The sequence below is a fragment of the Sitodiplosis mosellana genome, unplaced genomic scaffold (genome assembly GCF_009176505.1).
Source record: "Sitodiplosis mosellana isolate CC-2019 unplaced genomic scaffold, AAFC_SMos_1.0 Smas_scaffold_5, whole genome shotgun sequence".
Lineage (NCBI taxonomy): Eukaryota > Metazoa > Arthropoda > Insecta > Diptera > Cecidomyiidae > Sitodiplosis > Sitodiplosis mosellana.
The window spans coordinates 5,683,286-5,702,214 of NW_022595248.1; the positions used below are offsets into that span (position 1 = coordinate 5,683,286).

Below are 18,929 nucleotides of genomic sequence, written 5' to 3' on the forward strand. Positions count from 1 at the left end.
CCATTTTGTTGCAGACTATTTAATCCAATGAACGTTTTTTGAATTAATGTAATCTAATGATAAATGCAGGCGCGCATAAACAATGAATTTCTACCCTCTTTCAACACACACGCGCACACACACAAACACAAACGCTAATACTGTTATGCTACAAAGAGCTTTGATTTTAATACGAAAGTGGATCCATTTCGGCATTTGTATTCTGTTCAACGACGTTGCACACAATTTACTGGCTCTCAAACAACGCACACACATACACGTTAATAATAATTTGTTGAATAAAAACAAAACAAAAAATATATATGGAAAAGCTACTTAATGCCGCCCCGATTTGAAAATCCGTAATTACTAACTCTCAGTGACATACATGTCTACGTTTTGCATACAGAAAAATTATAGCCACCACCAATTTTAATATGCACAACGAATAGAGCTGCGCCAAATAAAACAGAACCGAACACAGCACGAATAATGTAAACTGTATTAAGAGCTCTTTCCCTTATTTTCCGCGCAAGAAGTAATGTGAAAAGCCAGTTTAATATTCAAATCAAATGGCATCCGCCATATGCTGAACAATGTGTGTGTGTTTGTTGGGTTGATTTTAAAGCAGCTTTACACTTTTGCTTTTGAATGGGAATGGGAATGATTAAGGTTGTGTTGGTGTTGATATGGTGCCAACGGCAGTATTCCAATCGGTCCGAACGATTTTCATTTTCTCAATACTTTAATTGAACGGATACTTTCGAACATTTTCAATAGATTGCCTTGAGCAACACATTGAAACAATTCTCTCAATGCTGAATTTATGAAGTTTCTATCTGAACTTTTTGTTTGTTTCTCGATCGTATTCCGAATAGCGTTCAATTCCTCCGTATAATTCTGTAATAGTTTGTTTCCCTCATTGTTCCAGCAATCACAGTGATTACTCTGTCAATAATTGATTACCATTTCACCACACACATTTATTGCTATGGGTGTCAAAGAACAAAGCGTCATCGATTTGAAAAGAAAAAAAAATCGTTTCGTTTTCAGTGACAACAAATAAAAAAGAAAATGTGATGAAAAATTAATGTGCTCGGTGGGAAGAAGGAAAGCAACGCAAAAAAAAATGTTATGTGAGTCACAGCGTACGTAATCCAGAAGTATGTTGCCAACTCATGTTGCTCACACAAATTCACATGCGGTGGAATTTGAAAAAGGTGCCAGCCCTGCAACGGTAAATATTCAATCATTAATACACGGTTGCTGTGTATGAACTATGAAATTTGATTTTCCCCCAATGTGTCTCATTAGTTACACAACATTGTGTTTCAATGTTTACGATGATAATTTCGTATCTTGATTGTGGTAATTATATCGATTTTCCTGTCATTTGATTGGTAAATATCAAGCAGTTTGGAATTTTGATCAATAATTTAACTGTTAAATAAGTGGCCGGTGTGCAATTTGACCATGAGTTTTGATTTATTGTGTCCAAACTTGTGAATAATCGATAGAATCGTTACATTTGATTCAGCAGACGGATTTGGGAGACATGATTGATGGATATTTTAAGCTTATGCATCGAAATTCTCTTGCGCACCTTAATTAGCGATCTTTTGATGTTGTGTTAACCTCTAAGCCAACAGAAGCGTAGTCAAAACTACAAAATTAACCCGTCATGTTGCCACCGAGAAGAACATCCGACACTGAACCCATAAATATCCGTTGTAAAACTTGAATCTCATCGCTCATTTTGGCAGCCATAAATTGTTGGCGGCCCATCAAGTCATCGCAAATTCCATTAAATTTTCAAAAGCCATACATTAACACACTAGTGCAGACCTTTAAACTGTCTACAAATCATCAAATGATGAAGTGAATGGAACATCTAGCGTTTTACAGTCGCTCGGGTCGGCTCTGTGAAAATGAGTGAAAATTTCATTTGTCGCGATGCGGTGGTTCTCCGACAACCATCGTCACCATACTAATTTTCCTGAATTATAAATGTTTGAATAAAATACTTTCGACTTTTGCGAGCAGAAGGTTTATGCAAATCACGTTAAATTCGAAGCTACCAACATAAATGATGCACAATGTGCCCGAATCTGAAATTTACACATACGAATTTCAGACCGATATTTTTTTGCGGGCGCTTTCTCCGTCTCTTTTTCTCTGTTTTGGCTGCAAAACTTGGTTTCCCAGGCGCTTTTTTCGTGCCAAAATTTTTCGGCTGCGGAGCCAGCCGTCGACGTGCCCGAATCATAAAGTGATTTGAAAGCTTTGCCACAGATCCGTGTAATAAATTATTACTCTCTCTCTCACTCTCTTTCGTTCGTTTTTAATGTTTTTTCGGTGCATAATGGAGCATTTAATAAAAATTTAGTGTGTTTTACACAGTTTGACTTTGATTTTTCGCTCTCTTTTCTCTTTCTTCTGCGACGAATCATTTCTTCTGCGTCTCATAGCGATAAGATCTGCGAAAAGAGAGAAAAAAAAGTGTACCATGGTCTAAAGAAAAAAAAAAACCAGAGGGTGTAAAAGATTTCTCGCGAGATTTAATTTGGTAAATTGAACTAAAAACTGCTGGCACACAGTTCATTCATTGCACGTATGGAAATTCGTTCCACATTGTATGCACGAATAGCATTCCATAGCTTTGAACGAATTGCGCCTAGTTGCTGCTGGAGTATGGCAGAGAAAAAACGTGCGCCAACAACGGTGACATTTTCACCTCGTCGATCCATAAATAAAATGACTTTTTGCCTCTAATCATAATATTTGAACAGATGTATATTTGGTGGCACGATTGCTTTCTATCCTGACAGCATTTTAATGATCTTTCGTTGGTTTATTTTTTTTCATTTCTATCTACCTCGAACTGCCAACAACAATCCCGCCACTGTGCCCATATATAGCGTCTCCGCTTCACTCTGTTTGGATTGTGTCAATTCACGCTGTGGGAGTATTGAAACCCGTTGTATAATGCGGCGAAACGTTTTCGCCGTGTTTGTGTCTGAGCGTGTGCTGCAATGTTGCGTTTGATGTGAAAGCGTGGGAAAAGGCTTTTACTTTAATTACTAAAATGTGACAAAAAACAAACAAAGACCCCGTCATTATTTTTGATTTATCATCCAAGTCAACAAGACAACAACATGGCTTTAGGGCTGACGACCACCATTGCTAATATGGAGTTTGTGCGTCGATTCGTTTACCATTACCATTGCCACCGTTGGCGTTCAGATAAAGCAAATAGCAAATTGTCATCATCATGTGAATACTACTCAACCGCATCGATAATTATACACGTCCGCATTAATCGCTTCTGGTCTGTCTGAGTTTTTTTCCTCTCGTATTGCTAACCATTTATGCGCGGCAAGTCATAAAACTGGACAATGGGATTGCTATTGACCGCCGACAATTCCAGAACAACAAAAACGGCAGCAGAAACAGTAAAAAAGCTCAATCTATATGTAATCGTAATGGTACACCGGACAAAAAAAAACTGTATAGCCAGTAAGCGATTCAACAACCTGCTATTATAATAATAGTGAATGCAGAATAATGCCCGAGCACCACCACAAAGTAAACAAACATTCTCGATTTTATTCGAAATCATTTCAATGGTTATTTTTTTCTTCCTGTCCAACAGCACATGCTCTAAATATCAAACAGGCTATTCGTTCGAACCGAACGAAAAAAAAATATTTGGCCGCAGTTATTCTGACTCCGCATTCCTTAGTTATGCTCATTATATTGACGAGATACAACAATACCATCCAATGAAAACCAATCTATATTTATTTCCATACATAATTTAGTTTATTGTACGTTTGAATTGGGCCCACCGAATCAACTGTGTATTGACTCAAATTGAGCAATGATAAATGCGAGATATACGTTGGTAAAATGAAACCATATATAAATGCACATAAATGATAAAAGGATATAAATATGAATTGGGAATGAGATTGAGCGATGAGAGAGAGAGAGAGAGAGAGAGAAAGAGAGAGAGAGAGAGAAAGAGAGAAAGAGAGAGTGGTTTGAGGAATTTTTATTGCTGATGGACACAAATTAACTTATCAAGCTAATGGATTTTACGATTTTACTCAGTTCGTCCTTGTCATGTGTGTGTGCATTGTCGACGCCATCCTCATCCATTACACGTGTGTGTTTATTCTGCCTCACCGTTTTTTTTTCTTCATAAATGAACAACCAAAAAGCAGTTACCAAATAATTTACTTGACAACCAAACATAAACCAAATGGCCAATCCATAAATTATCCCAATATACAATTTGGCTTTTTACTCTATGCCACAATAAACGAATACAATCATGGGCGATATCATCAATTAATTCGAATAATCATAGTGTCCCAAATGTGCATGAAATAAACATTTAATTCAATTAATCCACCTTATTTTAGTGTAAATTATTATATGAGCCTTGAGCTGAAACGAAAAGAAAAAAGAACACACACCATACACTGGATGTTCGTGTTTGGATAATTGAATTGGGCAACAATTACATCATGACAAACAAAATGCGTATATATGCAAGTTTTCGATATTCCATCGGTAACATATCGTTTGAGTAATGAAAATTCGCATGAATGGAATTTATTTATATGCAAAAAAAAGTGAGCACACGCCATTCAATACTCACTTCTACCTTTATATGGATCTGATGTTTTTTGTTTTTGTATTTTTTACATGCTTCGCAAAGACTCATTCCCAGAGATGATGATGATGATGATGACGGTGATGATGTAGCTGTTGTCTATGCCACATAGAGAGGGAGAGGAAAAAAGAGAGATAAAAGGAGAAAGAGAGAGAAAGAGAAAGAGAGTAGAAAACAAATGATGGCTCAAATGTTATGAACAGCCGCTTTGGTGTGTTCACAATGCTTTCAGTTCCATGCACTCACACTCAAAAACCATTTTAAATGGACTGTCTGTTGACGAATATACCATAACCTATCGGATCGTTGGGTTGTGCACATGCAATGAATTAGAAAAAAACCACACACACACACAAACCTGAACTGTTAATAAAAAATCTAGGCACGTACGGAATACATATTTGTTAACATATCGTGGCACCGTTGCCGCTCCGTACATGCTCTGAGCTTTTCGATTATTTGGCTTTTGCCATATACTCCATACATTCTATTCAACTAAATTGATTTTGCTGCTGATCACAATCAATACCTCTCAATTCAATTATTGAATATCATACACACACACAGTGTGTCGGCTACACACTGCTGTGCTCTGCTTTCGACCTCTACCACAGCCCAACCTGTCTATATGGGATGGAAATGAAGTTCGTAATTAAATGACATTGTCTAAAATTGCCAGTGGGATTTTTTTCTTCATTTTTTTTTTGTGCTCGAGTACAACTGAGGTATGGTACAAAGTGGGAGCTGGAAGGCGTTTCAAGCTGAGCACCCAAAAATGTGTTTCCTCACGGAAATTATTCCAATACTTCCTTCCACTTGATAAATCTGTTTGGACAAAACAAAACAGAAAGTGAATCAAGTGAACCGGGGTTTTGCAACAATATGTGCCATTTGAGTTTAAGTCGATATATGGTATAGATCGGTTGAGTCTTTACTCCTTCGGTTGCCGTTTGTTGATTCATATCGGATACGAGCCGCTGAATGAAATGGCTCTGAAAACACGTGCCATCGCTCTCCTTTCAAGAGAGAATAAAAAATGAACGGATCAAACACGTACCTGATGTTTATTGGCCTTCAGTTTTCATTTAGCCAAAATTGCCACTGAATAAATGTGGATCAACAATCGAATTTGGCACAAACCTACTACCAAATATACACGTTCAATCCTTTTCGCATTCAAGTGCTCGTACATATATTATGGTCGAATGATTTCTCCGCTTTTCTCTTCTCCCTTTTTACATCGTCGTCATCGGCGTTGTTAGCGTTATTGTTGCTCCATTCCAACTATTTCGTATTCTTTATGAGTATTTGCTTATGATACAGCGTGCATTTGAGCTTCCAATTACAGGACAAGCACTTTTTTGTGATGAAGGAGGGCGAAAGGCGGAGAATATTGGAAATTTTTTCAATCCGATGTCATGTTTAAACAAAACAAGGACAACAACAACGACATCGAAAAATAAAATGCTAAAATGCCGATTTCGATTAGATTTTCTGATGGTCATGCTCTACCACATTCTTTCAGTCATAAAATATTCGACTCAAACTTTTTCAATCATAAAATGATATTTCGAACGGGGAGGAAATTCAATAAAAAAATTTGTTTCATTTTTCATGTCTTTTATCTTTATGCTTCGATAACGGAATATGCTCGTCTGTGTTTCCGCCTGAAATATATTGTCAATTATTGGGTTTGACTTCGAAAAAGTCCTATCCTCAAAAATTGACATCATTGAAATATCATTTTGATGTATACTTGAGATTTGAACGTTGCTAACTCGTAAAAAATGCAGCATCGTACTTTTTCGAACACAAAATTTACCAATCGAAAAAAAAACCTTTTTCTCTCTGTGTGTCGACACAATTTCTTTTTTGTTGTGTGTGTGAGTGTACCAGGCCAAGTTTTTCCAAAGATCATGCTAAAGTTTCATTCCTCTTTCAAACAAGTAGATACTTTTTCCAAGAGTAGAAAAGTAGTGCATCAAACCGAAAAAAACGCTTGTTCTGTCGCAAGAATAGAAACGATGGTTTGTTTTAAAAAGTAACACAGTTTATATGAAAGGTGTTACATTTTTCATGTTTCAGAAGCGAAAACGAAACCAAACTGTGAAACTTTTTATTGGTCTTGGAGCCGTGTATATACCTACTTATATATATTTTTTTTCGCTTGTAGAGATGCTGGCGCAAAACTGTAAATGTATATGTCGTCTGCAGTTGATAGAAAAGTTTCGAGTGTTGTTTGCTAGAGAGAGAGAGAGAGAGAGAGAGAGAGAATCGTTGTCTTGTTGAACTTAATCGCCTTTGAACGATCTGCGTCTTTCATGTGCCAAATCCACTTTTCGCCGAGCAAACTGTAACCAACAGAATGTTCTGGTAATCGATATCCAAGTATTTGGTGGGCGTTGTGAAAGTTTTTGATTGAAATAGACATTTTCGCACACAAACACACACATGTCAAGTATATGACACTGTAAAAGTGAGCTACTCACTTGGCAACTTTGCGTACAACTGATTTGCATTTCTACACGGTGTCAAACTTTTGATTCTTCATCTTTTTCATCGGGTCAAATTACATAAATCACGGCTCATCAAAGTCACAAGATGTTATAACGTGCCAACGAAATGCATTTAGGTCGCGCACGTATATAAGCGTATTAGCATTGTGGCCTCTATTAAAGTGGCTTCGAATCTATTTACTTTTCGATTTTCCGGTTGTGAAGCGCGCGATGCTCCAAACTGATTGAGTCTAACGAGATTTAATAAAACTTTCAAAGTTAGAAAGAAGAAGAGGAAGAAAGGAGATGATGATGAAAAAAGCCATGTTCTAGTTCTATACATAGTTTTGAGCGAGCCTTTTCAACAGTAACAAAACTTTAATAGGGAAGAAAGGGCCATTTTTCAATCGTGTGAAACTAATGCTACCATGTGTACTGAATTTTTCAGTACACTAATAAAATTCGTAAAAAAAATTCGTGTGTCGGAAGCAAATTCTTGTTTACACATATGGAAAGAGGAAGTCCCAAGGAAGTTTTCTATCTGATCAGATTTCCCGGAAAAGTCACTGGAGCCAAAATATGGCCTCATATATAAAGGGTCATTTTCACTACATTTTATTTTTACAAAATCTTCCATATTTCCCGAGTTTTCCAAGATTTTCCAACCATTTTCATTTTATGAATGTACGATCGTAAGCTGAAAACGAATTCAAGAAAATTTCCCGGAAAATTGCAAATCCTGGGAAATTTTCCGAAAATGAACATATCGCTATAAACGGAAAATGGAAAATCGGGGAAAATTGTGAGAAGTCCCATTCGATCGGGCAGAAAACTTCATGGGGATGGTAGCCCAAGGCCGAGATTTGGGGCCTAAATCCAGCCGTTTCCGAGATATTGCGAAAAAACTGGCTTTGGTACTGATTTTTTCAGTACACTGGTAGAAAATACATGGTAGCATTATGTGAAACCTAACTCATGTAACGTCCATGAAAAATTCATTGAAAATGATTTTTTTTCTCTGTTCTCATTTTCTTTTTGCAGCTCATTGTTGAAATCAATAGCCAAGTCGCCTTATTCAGAGATTTGCTCATTCACATCGGCCAATCGAAAGATTGCCCCGAATTACGCGAAAAAGTGAGGAAGGTTCGTCGATCCTGTGTTGAAGCCTGTAAACATACGTCACAACTGATAATAACTCAAATCAAAAGGTATGTAGTGCAAAGTGCAATTGTTTTTTTTTTCATTCTTCAGTAGAACAACCATAAAAACAAATTCGTTCTCGTCTATTGTTTTTTTTTTTTACTTTTGATTGGGAGTATACGAACACAATTCCATTCGCCTGAAACAACAGCAGCATTGAAAACACGATTGCCACTAGTAAATAGGATGTGTGTTGCTTTTTTGCCCCATCGTTTGTTCGTGCATTGTTTCAAGGGTTCACAACAGCGACTATTATTTATTGCTACAATGCATAATTAATAAAATCGCTTGAATGCTTTTTGGGGGGGGTTGTTCCAATTATGAGCGCTCATGTTTGAGCGAACAATGAAAATTGTAGCAGCGTTAAAATTTAACAAACTTCACTCATTGTTTCCGCTTTCAATCTTTCAACGAGAGACGAAGACGAAGTCAATTCGGAGGGAGAAAAAGAATCACACTACGTAAAACCATGCTTACACTCATTTTCTTGTTACAATTCCGTTTTCAGCTGCAACTTGTCTGATTGTGTGTATCTCTGAGCAAAAACGCGTGCATTGTTTATTTTCGTTTTCTTTTTGGATTTTCATTTAGATGCTCATTGTTGTTGTACTTTTGGAATTGTATTACTTGGAGCATAGTTTCGCTGTCGCGAATCCACTGGATGATAATGATGATGCTTCTTGCGCTGAAAAAAGATTGCCAGTTTGAAATTCGAAAGAAGAACCGTTTCCCACTGACCAGCGTATTTAAGAATGCGAGTTAGTGTTGAACATTGTTCAACGTATGTTCAGTGCCATGTTGAAATATGACGGGAATTTTGTAAGACGTTGTCAGAATTTGTGCAGTTTTTAGCAAACGAACTATCAATCCCAACATAAACAGACAATTCAATTTATCTTTTGGTGAAATGAAAATTCTTCTCGGTTTGGATGTGAAGTCACGATTCTCATTTTTCCATCTTTCGTTTGCTCTCTCTCTATTTGCCATCTGGAGAGAGTGGGAGCACTTGCTCTTTAATTTTTGTTTGCAGCAACTTAACGATGACTTGATGCTTTTCCAACCACTAATGATGTATTACTGAATAGAATGCGGTCGAGAATTATCGCCTTAAAATATTTACAGCTCTCATGTTTTTCCTCCGCTTGGCGTCTATTTAGTCCGTGGCAATATTGAAAATGACACGAATCAATTATAAATTATGTTCCCAGTCATACGTGATTATTTGTAAATGTGAATTATTTTGCCACCCATAAACATGCTGCATTGACATTTGATTCATTTTTCAAAGCGAAACATAATTTTAAATGCTGCCATCGTTCCAATTGAACGAAATAATTTGACGAAAACGAATGAAAATGCGCACATCATTTGATACAAGCTGACATTTCCATGCTATATACACACAGAGGGCAAGTGTTTTGCTTGGTTGAATATGGAAAATATGCACGAAATTGCCATTCTAATGTTGAATTATAAAATTTATGCCCAACACTGACGACCTTTGCTTCTCTTTTTGGCTTTTCCGGTTTTTCCTTTTTCGTGCACACATTTTCTCGCAGATGAATTTGGCGAAAAACCTTGAAGGCATTTTTTTAAGGGTAACTCTAAACAGATGACATTAAATGATGGCAATTTAGTTGGGTTTTTTTTTGTCTGTTCGCACTGGTATTCAAAATCGAGAAGCAAACAAAGCAAAGGGAGGGAAATCGACCAACATGTCAAGAGCGCGTGCGGAGTGGAAATTAAATTTACATAAAATTACTGTCAGAATGTAAGCAATTCATTAAAATGGACATCATAGAAGCACTGAATTTTCTGTTTATGGCAACGTTTCTGCTCTCTTTTTTTCCTCCTTTCGCCTTCACTTCAGAAAAATGAAATACAGATAATGTGCTTTAACGTGCATACATAAAATTCAGAGGAGAATTTCTTCGCTTCAAGTCAATATTCAAGCAATTATTCGCTTTATATTCGAAAAAAAAAACAAGACTGGTTCGTTTTAAGGTTGAATATAGAGACAAAATTTGTCTTCATTGATAGAGTGAAAGATGTCCTTTCGAAGCGATTTAGCAATCAACAATTTTATTTTGGTCTGTTTCTTTCGTTGTAAGAGTCTTACAATGTAAGACTGTCCAACAACAGACAAAGTGCATTTCTAGGGGAATTTAACTCTTACGAGTTCAGCATGTTTTTTGCCAGTTTGCTTGATTCGCGGGAGTTCGACGCGTTCCTTGTACGTACTGACGCGCACGGTCACAAGTTTACACAAGTTTGTTTATGGTTTTGCGCGTTTTTCAAGTTGTTATTTGACAATTAAAACGCGTTTCAAGCTAAAAATCGGTTGTTTACGTGTATAAAGATTTTTCACATCCTTTCCAAAAGTTCAAAGATTTTTATAATTATAAAATGGACAAAGGAAATATTTTTAAAGAGCTGGAGAAAGTGTTGAAGAAAAAGTTAATCCAGATATAATAAATGGAACGACTGATGTGTGCGCGTCGTCCAGCTACAAGTTTGCACACGAACTCGCGCGCGTTCGCGCATATTGTTTTAATACGGAACTTGTCAACTGAGTGGAATCATGCAAGTTCTCTGGTGAATGTAACAATTTCGTGCGCGTTTATATCATTTTTTTACAAGTTTTCACGTAGTTAAATCCCCCTAGGTGCATTTACGGACAATTCGACCAATTTCATGTATTACAACAGCAGAGAAGTACACAGCATTAAATCGGTTTAAGCTGCTTGCAGCAAATGAATTCGGTAAACGGCAACTGGAACCATGCTTAATCCCATTTATTTAAAATATTGGCTAATCCAACCAACATTATAATCTTTTTCATTGTAATGAAATGAGTTCAGAATATTTCAATCGAATTATGTGGTGATTGTGTCATGGATGGCGCATCTGACTAAATACCAAATTACATGTTACACGCAAATTATGTGCCATGAAATTGAACGTCAATCAATCATCATGTAATTAGCATAAACAAAAACATTACAAACTCGTGATTTCCAGTTATGCCACAGCACGGATGTGAGTGAAATTTAATTGAATAATTTAAAGAAGCTTTCGACCACATTTCGTGCTCAAATCTGCATTGAACATCAAATCTGCATTGTGTTTTTTGAAGACCCGCATTTTGGTGAACGAAATGTATGTTGTTTGGAGACTCTTTTAAAAATTGTTTTTCGTTTTTATTACCTTGATTACATCTAAACTGCTATCACGGTATTTTTGCAGATTGATTACGTGCACCGAGTTCGAATACAGATACATTATGTCAACAGAAAATAATAAAATCAAGAAATTAATCGTCTTAACAAAGCGCACATTATCACAGCTCAGTTTCGGACCAACTCTATGAAGTTCAATGCAAAGTATTGCGATGGAGCTTATTGTTTTTCCGGTAGATAGAGAGTGAGAGAGAGAGAGTACTCAAGAGAAAACATGCCATAAACCTTTTTTACACTCGAAGAAATCTGTTTATCTGCGTGTTATGATCTTCGAAGGAGTGTACACTGTACAGTACACGCACAAAAAATCCTATTGAATACATGTTTCAGCTAATTAATGGCAGCCCATCCCATCGACGGCACACTTAAAATGTTCGAAGCGAACAGCTGAGGAAGGAGAAGAAGAAGAAAGAAAGAAAGAACAGAAGAAAAAGAAGAAAAAAAGTACATTTCATTAAGTTTTGCGGTGCCTTCCGCATTTACCCGATCATTTCGGATGTGCGCCGAACATAATCATATGCAAATTTATTTGCGTTAAATGAACGTTAGCGTTCGCGTTCGCGTGTTAAATAATGGTATTTAATGCGAGAGCTTTACACGTAAATTGAACAAGCACGCGGTAATTACGAATGATGTGGAATGTTTACCAAGTTGTGTGTGTGTGTGTGTGTGTGTCATGTCCAATGTTCCAATGTTCATGAACAGTGAACACTCTCCGAAAATATTCATTAAAACTGAACGCCAATCTATTGTTTGATACAATTTGAATTCATTATCCAATGCAAACAATTGGTCTGGGCACACACTTACTCACCCACCCGCTCACTCATTCACTGACACACCAGTGAGTTGAGTTCATCGAAAATAGCAACCCAGCCATGCTCATTTTATTCTAATTACATGAGCCATTTCGACATTATATTCCGCTTTTTGTTGTTCGAAGACCTTTTTTTCGTTGGTTGGTTGTGTGTGATGATGATGAGAGTGCACAAAATGGGGGCTCCAAATCGTGTGCATTGTGCACGTACAACAAATAAAAGTAAGCAAGTATCATTGTCCTTCATCACCATAATAATGACCGTAAAAATGCTAGTTCAATGGGTGTCTTTTGAAAGTTTCCAAGTGTTATATCCCGGCCAAATACCTTTTCTCGCAATTATGTACAAAACGTGCACCGCACTCGATGGTTTTTGCATAACCGACTCCCTCATTCACTTCGACAGTTCAAAAGATCTCTTTTTGTAATTCGCAAACCCAGACAAGTATAGCGCTCGGTATTTGTTGAAGTCCAAGCACATCTGGAAAAAATGTAGAATTTTTACTTGTTTTTTTTTTTTTGGAAAAGGTTCTCTTCACTTAACGAATAAAAAAGGTCAATTAAGATTATGGCAAACATTTTGAATGCAAACACAAGGAAAATTTTAATGAATTTTGCAAGAGAATGTCGGTGCAAAATGCAAACAGTTTTGTCGACACAGTGTAACCAATCGAAGTTAGTACAATTGAAATGTCATACGGCTAATTGAATTGACGACTCGGTTGGACGATAAAAAGCAATGCTGAAGAAAAAAAAATGCGCCACAAATGACATTTGATAGCGCATATAAAGTAAGTTCGGTTGTTGTATTCGATTGAAACATTTATTCCCCAGTCACCATTTAAATATATGCAAAGTTTGTACAAACCAAAAGGAAACGCCGCCGTTCGACAATCCACCACAATAATTATATATGGTGTCGAAAATGTGTGCGAGACATTGGTTGTTTGCATTTGGCGGTACGATGCTTTGGCATTTGCAGCCGTTGTCAAGAATGTCAACTTCGAGGAAATAAACATTTAACATGGATGAAACTTGTTGATTCTTCAATTAAGGCTCTTTTTCGGTATGTCGAATTGGGATTTCTGTGAATCCAAAAACTTGAAGCTTCCCTTGCGGTCATGAATATTTAAAGACCGGCATTTTTCGTATACCATTGGCAAATTCAATTTCACATCATCACAACGTTAGTGACGACGACGACGACGACGAACGGAGTGGAGAATGCGACATTTTGTTGTTGCCACACACACACACGCGCTGCAAATGTCATTCTCTTCCTTTGTTGTACGGTCTAGCTTCTCATTTTCATGACTTTGTTGGATTGGATGTTTGTGGAACATGGAATTCCAAAGTGTTCTATCCAATTCAACGAGCGGCTGCAGGTAATAAATGGAAAGTACTTTCCGACTAAACACGATTTGGTTTATTCGATGCACGTTAACATTCCACACCACTAAGATGAGCCTCTGTGTGTGTGTGTGTGAATTTTTGCTGTGATCTACGACACTAAGATTTAAGCTGAGCAAGAGAAATGGAGACTGAGAGAGAGTGAGAGAGAGAGAGTGAAGAAGCTAAATAAAATTCGATGCATGAGCAAGTCCCTGGCTCCTGGCTCCTGGCTCCTGGCTCCTGGCTCTTTATCACATTGAATGTTTTTCCCTCTCTATCGTCAGATCGAATATTCATAGAGTTCATTTTGAATGGGCGATAAAGAACGCAAGCAATCCGAAATGAACATCGTTTGTATGTCAGTCACGAAACGGCCCCTGTTAATATGCATAAATCTTTTCTTGTTCGTCTTTGCCCTACTCTTTGTTCAAGTGACAAGGGCATGAGCAGTTACATAGAGACGGAACGAGTGAGAAATACTGAAGTATAAGTTGGATTCTACTAATAAATGGGTGCGAGAGCGAGAGCATCCAAAGCAAAAGGTGAACTTTATATTGTCATTCCATGCTCCATGTTTGATCATTTGTCCACACTTCATTTGTCGTAAACGATTTGCAAACGAAGGAATGTCATGCTTTTTCCTAACACAACACACGCGCAATTGGAAACGAGGACATTTTGGAGACAGTGTCACGTTTATTAATGCTTTCGCATTTCACTCTCTTTTTCGCCGTTTTTTTCATTACTATTTTGTTCTTTGTCTTATTTTATAGCTATATTTTGTCGCCAGCACACATTGCTTTACATCAATTTTATTGAATTATCGACGAACGATTCCGATTCCATCATCAATAAATGAGCTCTTGTTCACGAAACCGTAAACCGGTGCGATGAAGTTCATTGAAGTGACATTTTTACAAAGCTCTCTTCCTCTCTGCTTCAAAGCCATTGTTCGTCATGTGCTCTCGAAATCATAATTTATTTGGTTTGTCACGTTCCGTCGACACACTACAAGATTAATCAACGAACCATTTTGCTATGCACTTGTTCGAGACTTGATCCAATGTTGATGTAAAATTGGCTTCAACACATGCCAACGGTAGTATCGTCGCTCACTGGCTTAGCCGAAAACACGTCGAAAACATAAGCTAGTTCCGATTTCCCGTTTCGATACTGAACTTTTGCATTTCAGAGCAGGCTTCTCATGTTCATTTCATCTCGTGCGCGAAGATACATTGCCGAGCAACAGTATCGATAAACGATTTGTGGAGAGGAAAGGCTACAGATTTATTACATCATCACAAATTCGATTTAAATCCCCGTGTGCTACAAAACAAAGATTTATATCCCGATTGCGTTGGCAACAGCCAAACAAAATGCTGTGTTTACACGGAACCGTTTAGTGACGAAAAGCCACGTTTTTGATGACTTTATTCCAGCTTCCGCATTCTTAATTGCCACAAATCGACTTTGTACGCGCTGCCTAAGAGGCTGGAATTTTTTCCTCATTGTTCGCCTTGGATACAAAAAAGTATCACAAAATACTTATGATAGGTTAATTCTATCATCGTTTTCATTCAATTTGAATGAAATTTCAAAGTATGAAGAAAAAAGAAGAAGAAAAACCACGGCTAAGCCTTTAGATTGGTGGATCGGTTGAATGCGTCTTACTGAAATGAAAAGCCACTTCAACCGCTTATAATATTTATTTTGCATGGGTAATTCAAAACTCAAACCCAAAAAATCCAATCGAAATTTATGAACGGCAACAGCAACATTTGGCGGTTGTAAGGGATTCTTTTTCTCATACGGCTTTACCCAGACATGCGCGCATTTATTATGTTCATTGAAATACTTGAAACACAAAAGCAAACACAGACAACGAATATTCATCACTTTCTCTTGAAAGGTCTAGAAAAGATATGAATTTTCACGCTTTTTACTCTCCTTCTCTGCCGTTCTTGTTGTTTGCCTTGCGGTTCAAGTGAAGAAAATATTGCAATTTGCACAAGTGACGAGCTTGACGAAAGTGTTTCTGTTGTTTGTTCAGTGGTTTAATGCCCTACACTGGCTTGTGCTTTACTCAAAAGAATCAACAAAAGAAGAAAAATCCACATCGTTCAATATTATTAAATATAAACCAAAGAAGAAGAAGAAGATGAAGAAGAATTGATGGGGTATGAAAAAAACGTCAGCCACCACTTTTCACTTCACACCAATATTGCCGATAGTTCGATGAATTTATTGCGGTAACCTCATCAATTGATATCGATTAGTTGCCACATTCAGATGTTTTTATCAATAGAACACTATTTACATAACCGACTTTCAACCGACTTGTAGCTCACTACTCACTACTGAAAAAAAGCAATCGCTCGCAAAAAGAGGGAAAGAATGCGACAAAGAAGAAAGTAAAACAGAAATATGTCGTTCGACGAAATGGATGATGACGATAAAGGGATTAAAAATAAACTCGACACAGGAAAAAGAACCAGCAGCGCAATGCAACGATGTGAAGTGAACGGAATGGAGAGAAAAAAGAAGTCGTCCGTGCTCTAGATTCTTTGTTAACCGTATAAAAAAAAATTTCAATTTGCGAGTTAGTAAAAAAAAATTAGCAACTACTATGGGACTGAGGTTTCATCATTGATGAAATATATGAAAAAAGAATCGAGAGTAAAGTAGTGCTTTAAAAGCACATTATTTTTAGGAAAACAAAAGATTTTCTCTTTTCATTCAACGGTTGGGTGAATGGCAAACTGATTTGATTAATATATCCGAGGCAAAATATTTTTTTATGCATTTTAAAAGCCATCAGAAACAGCATTTGATCATTAGTGAGTGTATTTCCTATGGTACATGTCAACTTTTTAACTGAAGTTGATCCCATGACATGGAATACTTTGGCCAAGCTTAGCTCGATATAATTCGGTTTCGTACTTATCAACTATTGACATTGGCTTACCGAGTTAAATTCATTCTCAAACAAAACCAAAGAACAACTCAAACTGTGCTCCACGATGCTACCTGTCTAGCACTATCTAACGTGTTTTTCCACTCTATCGGTTCTCATGCATAGAAGATGTGGCAAAGGAAACTTCCAATGTCGGTTTTGAAAATCGACCTTAAGTTTTCTCTTTAACGCTAAATGATAATCCATTATTCACTGAATATTGAAAAAGGAAACTGAAGTCATGCAAAATGCACTTGAATGCTTGAGGGTTGGAGAATGAATAAATAAAATATATGAGTGTGTGCGTGGATGTATATTTACCCAGGAATATATTCCTGTCAATGTTACTCATTTTAATCGACAACATTACATAATGGGGAGAGAAAAATTGCATTCAATGAGATAATCAAGTTACTGTATTTTAGGGATTTTCAATCATAGTGTTATTTTGATCAAATTAACTATGCGACCAAAATTGATTGATGTCTTTTATTCAGGGAGAAAACGGAGCGTACCAGCAAAATATTTTTCAATTCTGTGGTTTTTTCTACTTCTTTCTCGTCTGCTGAATGAAAAGTCAATGGATCATTCAGCCACTTCATCGCATCTCTGACGGGAAATGCAAATAATATTGAAAATGAATAAAAAGTAGAGATGAGATGGGAAAAACATATGAGTATTTGCATCAAGCGAGAAAAAGCAAGAGAGCGAGACAGAGCGAGAAACACACACACACACAGAGAGAGAGAGAGAGAGAGAGAGAGAGAGAGAGAGCTTATGATTTCAAACAAAGTGACTGTGAAGCAGCAGAGTGCAACGAATTCTATTCAACTCCGTGCATTACTCGATGTGGAATATTAAGCATTGGCTTATGGTTCGTTGTTCAAATGAATCATTTCTTTCACATGCATTGGCATAATTTGTGGATTTGTTCCGGCATTGCACAATGGTACAGGTTTTAACCGCGAAATGAAATTTTCCGTTTCTCAAACTAAGTTTTGTTTCGGATTGCCTTAAAACTCTGCATTACTACATATTAGCATCTCAAAAACGAACGGAAATTATAGTGCACCATTATGACATGTACACGTGGAGAATTGGTTCGCGTATGAAATGCATATCCATGAATTAAAATTGAGGTATTCGCATCTATTTTTAGATCAAGTCATACCACCAAATTTGAATATTTCATGCAATTGACAGTTCTGAAAAACACACACACACACACACACACATGCATAGACATGAAATGTATATAGCATTGGTAAAAATTCACCGAAAATTCGGATCCATATCATCGTTTCCCTTTTCACAGCTATCAACACCCATATTTCGGTTCTATAATTTTTACTCAAAAAAAAAAATATGGAGAAAATACCAAGAGAAGAAGATAGGAAAAATAAGAAAAATAAGAACGTGTGTGCCAGTGAAAAAGTGATCTAATTTTATCCAAAGGCTGTCATTCCATGTGTGCTCATTGTTCACGCTTTGTTATTGTTGACATAAATATCACATCAATTTTCATGCCAATCCCCATGAGCAGATACGCTCATGGACTAATTTTACGTTTTGATTTCTTTTCTTCGTCACTCTCTTCGTTCGTTCGTTCGTTCGGCGGTCGTTCACATATTCATCAAAATAATAACCGTTTCCGTTTTCTTTTTCACAGCATTATGAATATCTTCTTCATGCAATTTATTTAAATTTCATTAGGCATACCGAGGACTAGATCGTCTCGTTGAATAAAGCGCACATTGTTACAATCAAGTGAAATTTGGTGCGAGAAACATTCAGTTGAATTTTTTTTTCACCGGCGTACCGTGCACACTGTGCAACCTGTAATTCAATTTAATATCAAAACATGGAATAGCAAATGTTTCACTTTTTCCACATGTACACACTTGGAGGGTGTTTTTTTCTCATTCGGATTGCTTCCGACGAATACTCTTGATGATTACGGTGAACAAACATGAATTTTTCCGACGTTTCCCGTGAAAATAATATTTTTTCTCTTTCACTTGTTGGTGGCACTTCAACCAATTCCTATTTTCATTAAAATTGACTTGATGTATTTTTTTGCTCGGTCGTTTTTTTTTACTTTTCCGTACACAACGTGTCAAGGGAAAGTATAGGAATTGGTCCCGAAAACTTTTTTCGCAAAATTAGCTTAGAT

At 36.9% G+C, this 18,929-nt stretch overlaps 1 protein-coding gene across 1 annotated transcript in view; it reads left to right on the forward strand.

Annotated features, from left to right (window-relative positions):
* The window catches only part of LOC129566899 (uncharacterized), a 60,163-nt gene that overhangs the window by 30,337 nt on the left and 10,897 nt on the right, over nucleotides 1-18,929 (forward strand). The window contains exon 2 of the mRNA XM_055443282.1: nucleotides 8,197-8,363. Within this exon, the coding sequence (XP_055299257.1) occupies nucleotides 8,197-8,363 (167 nt within the window). The remainder of the gene's footprint in view (nucleotides 1-8,196; nucleotides 8,364-18,929) is intronic.